This window comes from Diceros bicornis, chromosome 17 (assembly GCF_020826845.1).
Source record: "Diceros bicornis minor isolate mBicDic1 chromosome 17, mDicBic1.mat.cur, whole genome shotgun sequence".
NCBI lineage: Eukaryota > Metazoa > Chordata > Mammalia > Perissodactyla > Rhinocerotidae > Diceros > Diceros bicornis.
This window is the reverse complement of record NC_080756.1, coordinates 1,995,028-2,008,214: the sequence shown is the minus strand read 5'-3', so window position 1 is coordinate 2,008,214 and position 13,187 is coordinate 1,995,028. Positions and strand designations below refer to the sequence as shown.

The 13,187-nt window shown below is 42.2% G+C and overlaps 1 protein-coding gene across 1 annotated transcript; it reads left to right on the top strand.

Moving 5' to 3' along the window:
* Positions 1-1,789: 1,789 nt before the first annotated feature.
* Positions 1,790-7,119, top strand: LOC131415815 (lysozyme C, kidney isozyme). The gene is made up of 4 exons (XM_058557656.1): positions 1,790-1,967; positions 3,329-3,493; positions 5,318-5,396; positions 5,931-7,119. The coding sequence occupies exons 1-4, from the start codon at positions 1,832-1,834 to the stop codon at positions 5,995-5,997; spliced, it is 447 nt and encodes a 148-aa protein (XP_058413639.1). The 5' UTR covers positions 1,790-1,831; the 3' UTR covers positions 5,998-7,119.
* The last annotated feature ends 6,068 nt before the right edge of the window (positions 7,120-13,187 follow it).

Genomic DNA, 13,187 nt, shown 5'->3' with positions numbered 1-13,187 from the left:
TCCTCACTTGACTGGGCGCCACAGACAGAGATGTGAGAGACTGATATGGTAAGAATTCCTACCTTCTGCTGGTCTGTGTTCAGGTATCCTGTAACTCAATAGCAGTCTCTAGGGAGAGTAGAGGGTCCATCCTTTTACTATCCCATCCCTGTCACCAGAAATTGTAGGGGAGGGGAAAAATCTTTTTTCTTCTATCCGTTGAGGTTCTCAGCTGGGACTCTGTAACAGAACACAGATTAACCAGAGAAAAATGAACAAGTTAATTAGCATGCACATATACTTGGGAGAAATGCGGGGAAGAGTAACTCTAAGAGGTGGCTAGCTTTGGGCTGACACAGCATCTTAACCAAAGAACAGCACAGTAGTCCCCCTTATGGCATTTTCACTTTCGTGGTCTCAGTTACCTTAAGTAGTCAACCTTAGTCTAGAAGCAGATGATCCTCCTTCTGACCTGAGGGTCAGTAGTAGCCTAACATGACAGTGCTATGTCATTCACCTCAATTCATCTCATCATGTTGACATTGTATCATCTCACTTCATACGAGAAGGGAGAGTACAGCACAACAAGATATTTTGAGAGAGAGAGAGACCACATTCACAGAACTTTTATTACAGTATATTGTTATAATTGTTCTATGTTATTACTGTTATGGTCAATCTCTTACTGTGCCTAAATGATAAATTAAACTTTATCATAGGTGTGTATATATAGGAAAAAACGTAGTATCTATAGGCTTTGGTCCTGTCTGTAGTGTCAGGCACCCACTGGGGGTCTTGGAACGCATCCCCCACGGATATGGGGGGACTACTGTACATTGTTAGAGGAGTGACAGGACAGATGAAAAGAGATCTAGGTTTCCAAGGGCAGCAAACTGTGGAAAGATAAATCTATGGCGACTAATGGAAGAGAATAGCTAGTCAGTAAAGTCCTCTGGTTCCGTCTCAGGGCTGATAAGGTCTAGGGCTACCAGTGCTTAACTTCTGTGCAATTTATGTTCTGCTTTCAGGCAAATGGGGGAGGAAAGTGGGCTTTTCTTGCATCTGCTTCTCTTCAGTTGCTTTTAGCTGAAAATAATCCCAATGCCCAAGGGACAGATTTGGGGTGGCAGATTCTGTGACTCTTCTGTAAGTTTGATTATAAAGTTCCCTTTCTTTATAATGACACTTATGTTCTAACACGGAAATGTGAGGTAAGGGATCGTTAAAAAAGAATTGGGAACGTTGTCACATAAGTCTTATTTAGAGTAGTAAAACACTGATTTATAAATTAAAAATTTACAATAGTCGCAGAAAAAGTTAGGGTAGGAATCTGGCTGAGCAACATGGTGAGGTGCTATAAACTTATTACAATGACAGGCAATGTGTCATGTTCTTTTGCAGAAAGTGTATATAAAATAATTTTAAGTGAAAAAGATGAATACAACATAGTGCACAAAAAACAATTTAATGAAAATGAATGTTGTCAAAGATCAGAGTTCATTTCCAGTTGGGTAAAATGTTCATTTTCTTTTCTTTATAGTTTCTCAATTTCATATTGAAATAGGAAGAAGTTTCTGTCTTGGTAATGGAGCTGCTTCCCAGTTCTTCCTGAGCCGCTCTTTCAACAGTGTCATTTCATTATTTTCCTTGGGTTAGTTGCTAACATGTCAGAATCTCTGTCTTCAAACATAAAGAAAAACTTTCAAGTCGGTGGACCGATAGACAGTTCCTGTTTTCCACACATCTGAAAGGGTGGAGTCCCCAAACCAGGCGGAGAAGAAGGAAGTAAAAGATGTTAAATACTCTCTCCCTGCTCCCCCTGGTCAGCCTGGAAGTCTGGCTTCCAGTCACCATGAAGGCTCTCCTGACTCTGGGGCTTCTGCTCCTCTCCATCACTGTCCAGGGCAAGGTCTTTGAAAGGTGTGAGTTGGCCAGAACTCTGAAAAGACTTGGGCTGGACGGCTTTCGGGGAGTCAGCCTGGCAAACTGTAAGTTCCCTCTTCTTCAAGCTTCCAGAGAGTTAGCAGGTGTGGAAAGGACACTAACAGAGCATGAGTGATGAGAGAGGGGCTTTGAGTGAGTGGACCATTTTCTTTCTTTGAGGGTTTGTACAGTCACAATGGTTAAAACATCAGCTTGTTCCATGAGGATCAGATGTACCAGAGGAAGGAATGAGGGCACCGGACGGCAAAATTCTCTGCCGTTCCAGTAAACCAGGACCTCCTGTACTCGCCCAGTGCCGCCAGATCTGCCAGCTGCCTCCACAGTGGCGCGTGCAGCTGACTAACAGATACATCTGAGGCCCTGGGACATCTCATCAAGTCTGGGCACTTGACTCGAGCCATGTCCCGGTTGGAACTTGGGTTCTGTGAACCTAGAGTAATGCAGTATTTTTCTCTTTTTTAATTCCCCTGCCATGACACAGGGTTTTTAATGGCAAAGTTTTAATGTTATGTTGAACTCTCAATGCAGGGGCAGCAGGAACCTCTTTCTCCTCAATCACTGTTTTTATAAGGATCCCTGAAAACAGCATGAAATGATCTGTTATTATTCTTACTCATTCTAGTTGATTAGCTAGTTTTCATTTTCTTCCCCACAATTCAAAAAATGCCGTGGGTAAAAGTTACTTTATATTTTAGTCCATATTTGTCAATGTAATTACTGTATTCTTCAGTAGAATTCAAACATTTCCCCTCAATAACTGTTTTTGAATGAATGAGTGGATGGATGGATGGATGGATGGATGGATGGATGGATGGAGAGAGAGAGGGAGGGATGGATGAATGGAGGGAGGGATAGATGGATGGAGGGATGGAGAGAAGGATGGATGGAGGGATGGAGAGAAGGATGGGCCAATGGATGGGTGGATGGAATAGTCTTTCCTATTCTATAACTCTTGTTTTCCAGATTCTAATTTGATACCCAAATTCATCTTTAGGTATCATAAGAAAATTTCTTTCCCCCAGAAAACCTTACTTTTCCTAACACATACATATCTGCTGTTAGTGACAAAAAACACTCAACAACTCTAGGATTTTCTATTCTAGGCTGAATCTTGCCGCAGGGATGGGAGCAGAGGAAGGATAGAAAGAAATGGCAGAAACAGCTATTTTAATATTTTAAAAGTATGTTTTCTTGCTTCATTTGTATTACAAAATGACTTGCTAACCAAAGGATTCTCTTAAGGGCCCTTTAACACTAAGGCGTTAAAATATTTTACAAGTAAAATACATCTTTGTACTTATAAAGTAAGTCATTAGTGAAATAGAATGAGCTAAAGAGCGCTGATTGTGGTGAGCAGTGTGTCCTGTGGTGTTGCTGTTGATGACTAAAAATAAATTCTTTTCAGGGGTGTGTTTGGCCAAATGGGAAAGTGGTTATAATACACAAGCTACAAACTACAATCCTCCAGACCGAAGCACTGACTATGGGATATTTCAGATCAATAGCCACTACTGGTGCAATGACGGCAAAACCCCAGGAGCAGTTAACGCCTGTCGTATACCCTGCAAGGGTAAGACCAGATAACATCCGAGTGATGGCACAGGACCCACGTGGATGTACTTACTGGGACAGAGATTCAGTGCAAATGAGAAAGTCTGGACGGGTCCATCAGGGACCAGGAGAAACTCCATCTTGACCTCTAGAAACTCTATTCTCCTCCTCACAATTCCCTAAGTAAGAAACTAAAGAGCCGGTTTTGTAAAAGGTTGCTCTTTTCTAATATACAAAAGTTTCAGAGATGACCTATTGATTTATTGTAAATGGACTTATTGATGCTTTGTCAAGGACAATGCCGTTCCTCCCCCTTAGTCTGGGGAGGTTTAAGGACAATTTGGTTGTGGGGTCTTTTTTTAAATTGTTTTAAACGTTTTATTATGAAATGCTCTAAAAATATAGAAATTGAGGCATTAGTATAATAAACAGCCATCTGCCTGTCACGTACTTTAATAGTGGTTAATATTGTGTTATGCTTAGTTCTTTTATGTATATATTATATATATTTTTTTTTGCTGAATATTTTAAAGTGAATTGGAAGTATTATGACATTTCATTTCTAAATTCTTTATTTTGCATCTCCAAAAAATATAGTTTCTATATAGTCATTGTCATACCTAACAAGTTAATTTATGGATTTGTTTAATTGAGGTGAAACAAATATTCTATTGAACTTTTATAAAAATAGAAATAACATGGAATTTTCAGTGCATAAAATATTGGAGAAGTATTGCAAAACTGATATTGTTAAAATTCCTAATAAGGAAGATTAGTCTTAGAATATTCTTTTGGGGGCCGGCCCCGTGGCGTAGCGGTTAAGTGCGTGGGTTCCACTACTGGCAGCCCAGGTTCGGATCCCGGGTGCACACCCATGCACCGCTTGTCAGGCCATGCTGTGGTGGCGTCCCATATCAAGTGGAAGAAGATGGGCATGGACGTTAGCCTAGGGCCAGTCTTCCTCAGCAAAAAAGAGGAGGGTTGGCATGGATGTTAGCTCAGGGCTGATCTTCCTCACCAAAAAAAAAAAAAAAGCATATTCTTTGGTATCCAGTTAATTTTTTAAAAATGTTTTGTATTATATAATTATATTCAATTACTGAATTTTGAATATATTGGTCATTGCATAAAAATTCTTACTACCTAAAGATTTATGAGCAATGGTATAAATGTTGCTATATACTTTTCCAGAATATGCATCAATCCTGTCTACGAATGTAGAGCTGTATCACGCACATATGTACTCACCTACGAACATGTGAGCAATGTGTTTTAACCAGGATGAAATTGTACCATATATACTGCTTTACCGTTTGCTCTTTCTCATACAAAATTATTTCCATGTCAACAAATACAAATCTGTATTCTATTTCAAGGATGAATAAAATCCCACTATATAAATGTTCTATAATTTATTGATCCAGCTCTTACTGTTAAGCACTTAGGTTGTTGCCATTTTTCCCTTTTATTAATCTCTATAAAATGCCTTGTGCATACATCTTTGGGTGCATTTCTCATTATTTCTTTAGGGTAAATTTCCAGTAGTGGAATTGCTGATTAAAAAATTGCTAGGCTGTTTTTTTACAGATCCTAGTACAAAAAGAACCTTCTATCATTAGTTAGTAATTCCAGAGGTTCCAATGACTTTGGTCAGTGAGAAACAGAATGCTTTATTTCATGCCAAATGGGATGAAATGAAAACAGTTTTCCCCCAACATTCACAGATACGCGGACTCTTGGAAAGTAATGTTCATGTTCTTTCTCAGCCTGAGAGCATTAGTGAAATGAGCTTAAGGTGAAATTTCTCTGACAGTTGTTTCCATTCCTCACACCTCTTTTTCAGCACTGCTGCAAGATGACATCACTCAAGCTGTGGCATGTGCAAAGCGGGTTGTCAGTGATCCACAGGGCATCCGAGCCTGGTACGTTTCCGTGAACAGGGAAAGCTGTTTGCCTTCCTAAGGGGAGAAGTGAGCGGAGATGTTCAGAGAGCACAGCACGCTGCTGAGACCCAAGACTGCAGCTCTAGACTTAGAGTAAACGTGTCACCTGGAAACAATCCACTTCAACTGGTTCAGAATCTCACTCTTTACCCCTCAGTTTATTTTAGGGGACTTCTAGAGTTTTAAGCTTCCCCATACTCTCTAGTTCCTTGTCTTATCTGGAAGTTATATTTGGAATTAGGTAAACGTGGAAGACATTTTGCAGTCGCCTGTGGAGAATGCACAGGACTCAACACTGTGCTCCTGCATTCTGTGCTCCAGCCAGGGCTTGGGGAGAAGAGAAGTTCTTGGTAGACGGATCCCCATGTAATAAAGAGCACTACCTGGGTCTATCTGTAGGCTGTGTTGCGGTGTCTGATAAATTATTTTGTTCTCCCAAAGGATTTGAAGCATTCATACTACAGTGAAGATACGTGTTAACCTTATCACCATCTTTTTCACCTTTCTCTACAGGGTGGCATGGAGAAGCCATTGTCAAAACCATGACCTCACTCAGTATGTCCAGGGTTGCGGAGTGTAACTGAGGAGTTTTCCTTCTTCAGCTCATTTTGTCTCTTTTCATATTAAGGGAGGAGTCGTTGAGTGAAAGGTCACACCACCATTCTTTCAAACAAATAACATTTTTACAGACGCAGGAGCAAGATATGGTCTTTCTTCTAAGAGGCTTAATGTTGACTAATATGTTTATTATTTGATATGAAGCCTACAATCTTTTCAGTTTGCGAATATACCTAATGCTGGTCACAATTTATCTAAAATCTTGGTTATCAAATACATCTCCAGGACATTTAGTTCTTAACCAAAGATTAATCCAGACTTAATCTTGAATGATACAAGTACACCCCAGTCGTCCATAAAAACAGTTATAAAAACAGTCAATACCAACAGACTATATGAGAACAAATTGATCTTAGGCAAAATCCCAGCTGTGGAGGTATCTGATGCCCTCATCTGTTCAGCCATCTCCAAAATCAGTCAAAAATAACCTCTCTTTGTAGGACGATATAATATCTTAAAAGTAGCAGAATGCCTAATGGCTAAAAAGGGAGACAGCCTGAATTAAGAATTGTGTTTTCACAGAGTGTGACCTTTGGTTGAAAGGTTTTCTTAGAGATGTTACTTCTAAATAGCTTTAAAAATAAACTCACAGTGCCAGCCCCATGGCATAGTGGCTAAGTGCACCTGCTCCACTGCTGGAGGCCTGGGTTTGGATCCCGAGCGTGCACCGATGCACCGCTTGTCAGGCCGTGGTGTGGCAGCGTCACATATAAAGTGGAGAAAGACGGGCACAGATGTTAGCGCAAGGCCAGTCTTCCTCATCAAAAAGAGGAGGATTGGCATGGATGTTAGCTCGGGGCTGATCTTCCTCACAAAAAATAAATAAAATAACTCACAATTTATATATCCATCTATTTCGCCCTTTAAAGAGCTCTTTCATGCATCTTAGTGACCTTGAAGGAATGTAAAGGATTAGATGAGCTGTTGCCGTTGCTTGATTTCATTAGCTTAGATTCACGCATTATGACTAAATCTGGAGGCAGATGAGTTTGCCACTATTGAAATAATTGCTAATTAAGCACGGGTGTGAAATTATGCATGTTGTAAAAAATACAAAGATTGTCATTAAAGGCTTTGCAACTCATACCTTGTCTTTCTTTGTTTAGCCCCATCTGGTGTCTCTGAAGACAAAAAAATATACATTTGGAAAAAAAAAAAAAAACATGTGCACTCTTAATACTTTCTATATCCTCCCCTGGACCCAAACAGCTGGCTATGGCTGGAGAAAAATCCACAGGCGTGCTGACAGCTCTCACTTTAGATTCAAAACCACAGACCTCACAAACCCTCAGTCGGCCTGGCCGTCTTGGTCACCTCTCTGCAACCCTTCTTGTGGTGTCCCCACTCTCCAAAATGACTATTTTACCTCTCATCCCCTCTCCTCAAAGCCCAGCACACTCCCCGACGCTCACCGTCCACCCCTGTCTGCTCTCAGTGGATGGCCTGGCCTCACAGGACACTGAGAGAATGGAAGCAACCTCACAGGAAATTCTCCCTCCTCCCCCATAACAGTGCTCCCACCTTCCCTGGGCCGTCCTCCCTTCCTCTGCTCCTGCCCATGGCAGTGTCTCTGCATGCAGTCTCCATCGCATCCCTCTCATCCTCCAGCTTAGGCTGAGTGTTTCCTGCATCCTTGGTTTCTCCTCTCTGCGGCATCACCCCCGAGACTGTACGAACTGCCCCGGTAACCCCCCACCTTACAAAGAACTCCTCACTGGCCCTACAACACCCTCCAACAACAGCATCACTCCTGCTCCCCGTCACAGCAAGACTTCTGGCATGAGACCTCTCTACTCACCAACTCCAGTGCTCACCTCTCACTCTCTTCTCCACCCTTCTGCACCTGGCTGCTAGCCTCACTCAGCTAAAACCGTGCCTCGGGGACTCCGCCCAGGACTCCTTGGGGCCATTCTAGCCATCAGCTGTGCTCTGTTCATCTTACCAGATCTCTCAGCAGCACTTGACAAAGTGAACTACCTCCTGCTACAGAAAACTGTCTCTCTCTCAGCTTCTCCTCGTTTACATCCTGTCTCACTGATCACTCCTTCTCAGTCCTTCTTGGGTGGCTCTCTCTCTGATATTTCAATTCTAACTGTAGGAGTACCCCGGGCTCAAGCCTATAACCATTTGATAGACTACATATTTTACTTATTTGTCCTTCTTGCTGAAAGATAACTTCCAAAAGAACAGAGTCTATTCCCACTTCTTAAAGACATTGAAATAATGCCAATCTTTCCCAAAATTTGCAAGTACAGTACAAAGGCATTTTATTTTTTCTGAACAGTTTGAGAGTCAATTGCCCACATGGTGCCCAGTGGCCCAGAATGCTTCAGTGTGAATTCCTCAAAGCAAAACATAACCTCAAGGCATCATCCGAATCTGGAAGCTAACATGGACGCATTCCTGCCACCTAATCTCAGATCCAATCAATTTCACCAGTGTCCCCGTAAGTCCTTCGGAATAAAGAGCCAATTCAGAATCATGTGCTGTATTTGCTCGTCATGTTTTTTTAATTCCCTTCAACCTGGATCATTTCTTCAGGCGTTTTTCCTTGACTTTGTGACTTGAACATTTTGAAGACAGCAGGCCAGTTATGTGGTGAAATGTCCTGAGGTTCTCCTGCTGTCCTCTGGTTGGACTAGCTCATGCATCCTTTGCGGGAATACACAGAGGTGATGCTGGCTCTTCTCACTGTATGCTCTCGGTGGTGAGCAGCCTGAAAGGTCTATTACTGATGGTGTTCACCTCGACCACTTGGTTAAGGTGATGTCTGCAAGTTACCTCCCCTGTAAAGTATTTGGGAGGGGAAAGCACTTTGAGCCTGTTCTTCATCAAATTTTCACCTTACGCGTTCATTTATTGTATCAGTATGGACCCATGGCTTCCTATTTATTCAAATTATAGTGGGTTATAATCCATGACTATCATGTACTTAGAGGTTGACATTGCTCCTGATTTGGCCAGTAGAGCCCCTGCAGGCCAGCATCTGTGTCACTTTGCCGTGTCCCCATCATTCTCTGAGCACTCCCTTGTTTTCTGGCACAGATGTTCTAAGGCTCACATTGTTCTTTCCCTGCTCCAGCCCTGGAATCAGCCATTTCTCCAAAAAGCCCAATTTCTCACGGTGGATATTTGTATTTAAAAACCCAGATCTGGGCCCTAGAGTGCCACTGTTCCCAGGTCCCATCAATGGACAGAGCTAGAGGGTATATCTACTTACACAATATTTATCCCCATATCTGTCTATTGATACTGAATCACATCAATACCTCCAGTTCCACTCCCACACCGCAAGGGCCATTCTAGTGTTCTCCTTTTCCACGTTGGCAGCTCCCTTCTCTGACAGTGAGAAACCTGGTACCCATTGTCCTTACACTGTATCCTTACTACATGTATGTATCTGATGAACTTGCCTGTATGTAACCAGTCTCCCAACACTGCCACACCACGGAGTAGATGCTCTCCACTCAGGCTCTGACACCCGTCTTGGGCTACCCTCCCCCACATCCGGACACCCTTTTACCATGTTACATCTCTGACAGACCATGCTGGGCCACTGTCCTGATAGCAAGGAGGGCGGAAATGTGTTATTCTTGTTTACACCCATATCCCAAGTACCTAGAACAGTGCCTGGAACATGACACATGCTCTATAAATACCAGTTGATTGAATGAATCTCCTTCTGATTATTTAGTATATTCCTCCATGTTGAGCATTCTAATTTTTTTCTTACTTTCAAGCCCTCAGGATTCCAGTACAGCAGCTTCTGGGATTCCAAGGTCAGGTCTCACTCTATGTGTCTGTAGTGCATAGACCAGCCAGGTGAGGGCAGCAGACGGGCCCAACACAGGTGTAGCCTTGGCTTCAAGATTTGGGGAGCATTCTGATACGAATAAACCCAGGAAGAATATGGGTTTATTCCTATCAGGACATCCAGTGGTGTCCGAAGGATGCGTCAAGTAGGGGAGAGAGACTTGAAGAGTGACAGCAGAGATACAGAGATGACATATAGCCGAGAAGCACCAGGATAGCTCAACAACACAGGTTGACTGAGGAAACAACCAGAGATGAACAAAAGCTGGCTGAAGAGGGAAAGCAATGCTTGGTGGAGAGTTTGCTTAGTGTTTTTGATAAATACCATTTCTTACCTATACTTGTTATATTATTACAATCAAGTTCCCAAACCAAATTTCTACTCTTACTCTGGAAATGGAATACAAACATCAATGTTTGATCATTTAAAGAAGAAACTCAATTCCTATGTTGCTTAGTTTCTCCTCATTATATTATTTGAAATGTGGAATGATATTCCAGATGATAACTGAGCTCTTCATGTCACAATAATTGTAACTAAGCCCCGAGCACATTTCCTGCACTTCTATTCATTGGACTCATCCAAAAAGTGTTTTCTTAGGAGTTGCTAAAGGGAATTACTAAAAATTATAATGAAGAGTGACTAACGTCATTCATAGATATAATGTTTTTCAATTACATGCGTGTCTATTATGCAATTTATCTTTTAAAATCATTTTTAATTTTAGCAGGGTTATAAATCCTCATTGTTTACAGAGTCAGACAGTATTACAGGTCTGTCATGAAGAATGTACCTCCCCAATTCTCCCCCTTCACATGCAACCAATTTCTACTGTTTTAGCTTAATGTTAATATTTCTATATTTACTTCCATGCTTTTAAGTATTAGTCTTATACTGCTCCTTATTGATTTTTCCATTTTAGGATATTGACTTCCCACTGTGGGGGTTAAGGATTAAGGTCTATTTCCCCCTCCCCGATGTCCATCACACATGGCATCCTTCCCCAAAGCCCAATCTTCCAATGTAATGATATTATTTTTGGTTAGATCAATACTCAGTATTTACACAGCCAGAAATACAATTACTTTCTTCTCTTATACAAGATTGCATTTTCCCTAGAGCTAATAACTGCATGCTTCTTAAATTTGCTTGGTTTTCTGTATATCTGTCTTAGTTCAGCTCCCAAACTCTAGGTCTCATGTTTACATCTCCTCTCAAGGCTTCAGACGCAGCTACAATTGTGTCCAATTCATCCTTCTACAGCAGTAATTCTCAAAGATGTCCGACCAAACCTCACTGGGACTGGTTGCCGTCGATGCCTAACACGCAGCTATCATCTTTCAGCATTGTCGTGGGATTCTCTTCTTTTCCCTCCAATTGGTATTTCTTGTGTTTCCCGAATTTCATAATTTCCTCCTTCTTGGTTATTCCCTCATTTTGGTGGCTCAACCTCCAGAATCTTCCTGAGAAAAGGCGCATGAGAGGTACTCTTTTGGAGGCTTCACATGTCTGAAAATGTCTCTATTCTATTCACACACTTGGTTGATAGTTGGCTGGGTGTGAAATTCTAAGTGAGAATTAATTTTCCTTCAGAATTTTGAAGGTGGTCCGTTGGAATGGGACGACCTGGGGAACCCAATCTAGGGAACTCCGTTGCTCCCTAGATTCTAATGTTGCTACTGAGCAGTCTAAAGTCATTCTGATTTGGGAGTCTTTATAACCTGGAAGTTTGTGGGACCTTCCCTTTATCTCCTGTCTTCTGAAAGTTCACAATGACGTACCTGGGTGTGGATCTGTTTTCATCTTTGTTCCGGGTGCTTGGGAGGATCTTTCAGTTTGGAAAGTCATATCTTTAAGTACTGGAAAACTTCTCTGAATCATTTATTGATTGTTTCCCCCCTTCCGTTTTCTTTGTATTCTCTGGAATTCCTAGACTGGTCCTCTGATGTAGTTATGGATGGAATTGTGTCCCTCCAAAATTCCTGTGTTGAAGCCCTAACCCCCAAAGTGGCTGTATTTGAAGATAGGGCCTTGAAAGAGGGAATTAAGATGAAATGAGGTCATACGGGTGGGGTCCTAATCCACTAGGACTGGGGTCCTTACAAGAAGAGGAGGAGCGATCAGGGGAGCACAGAGTAAGGCCGCGTGAGGACAGAGTGGGAAGATGCCATCTGCAAGCCCAGGCGAAAGGCCTCAGGAGAAAGCAGACCTGACGACAGCCTGAGCTTGGACTCCCTGCCTCCACGACTGGGAGAAGCACGTTTGTGTTGTTCAAGCACCCGCCTGTGGTGTTTTGTTACCGCAGCCCGAGCAGACTAAGACAGATGTTCTCATCTTTTCTGTCCGATTTTCCATCTCTTTGTCTTTTGCTCTACTTTCTGGGAGATTTCTGATATTACCTTCCAACACTTTTGTGGAGTTTTTTTCATTTCTGCTATCGTATTTTTAATTTCCAACAGCTCTTTTCTGTTCTCTGAATGTCTCTTTGCCCCTCGTTTGTGTCATGGGTTCTATTTCTTATTTCATCCAGATACAGTAAGAATAATAGTTTTTGTTTGTTCTGCTTTTAGTTTACTTCCCTATGTTTCCTCTAATCTGCCATTTTGTTTGCTTAGTTTTGATTACATCTTCCATACTAGAGGCATTTCTCAGTTATTTAGTAATCCTTGGTTATCTACTTAAATTTAGGAGTGGGAAACTGAGAAATTCCTTTGCAGTTCCAAGGGCCTCTGTGGATTTGACCATGTGCACTTGGCTGAAGGATGATCAGCTGGGGTGAGTCAGTTTCCTTGGGGACCCTTAGATCTCTCCTCTTAGGCTGGTCAGAGAAGCCTCTCCCTACTCCCTGCTGGAACACAACGGCCTCGGTTGCCAGCATTTTAAGAGTTAGGTGAGGGATGGAGGTCTCAGCACCCGACAGGCACATATTGGCTAATCTACCTGTGTTCAGTTTGGTGTTCCTCCCTCACCTCTGTCTGGTGTTCTTCAGTGCAGAGACCTCACTTTACCTCTGTTCTATCCCTCGGGGTTGAATAAGGGGTAATTGCTTGGCTGTATGGACCTTCCTTGTTTCTCAAACAGACTCTTACCCACACTTTGTTAGCTAGCTCCTCTGCTCCTCCTCCCTCCTCTTTCTGCCAGAGATCCCTACAACCACGAATTCTTGAGACCTGGGGGCTTCTGCAGTGCAATTCAGGCAGCTTATTAGCCCTGACTGCTCAGCTCTCAGGACTGCCCTGTACCACTTATCATCTATATTGCAGATTTCAAGATTGTTTTCTGCCTTCTCTGCCATTCTCCCCATCCTTACAAGTTCATGCCTTTCTGAAAATCTCCTC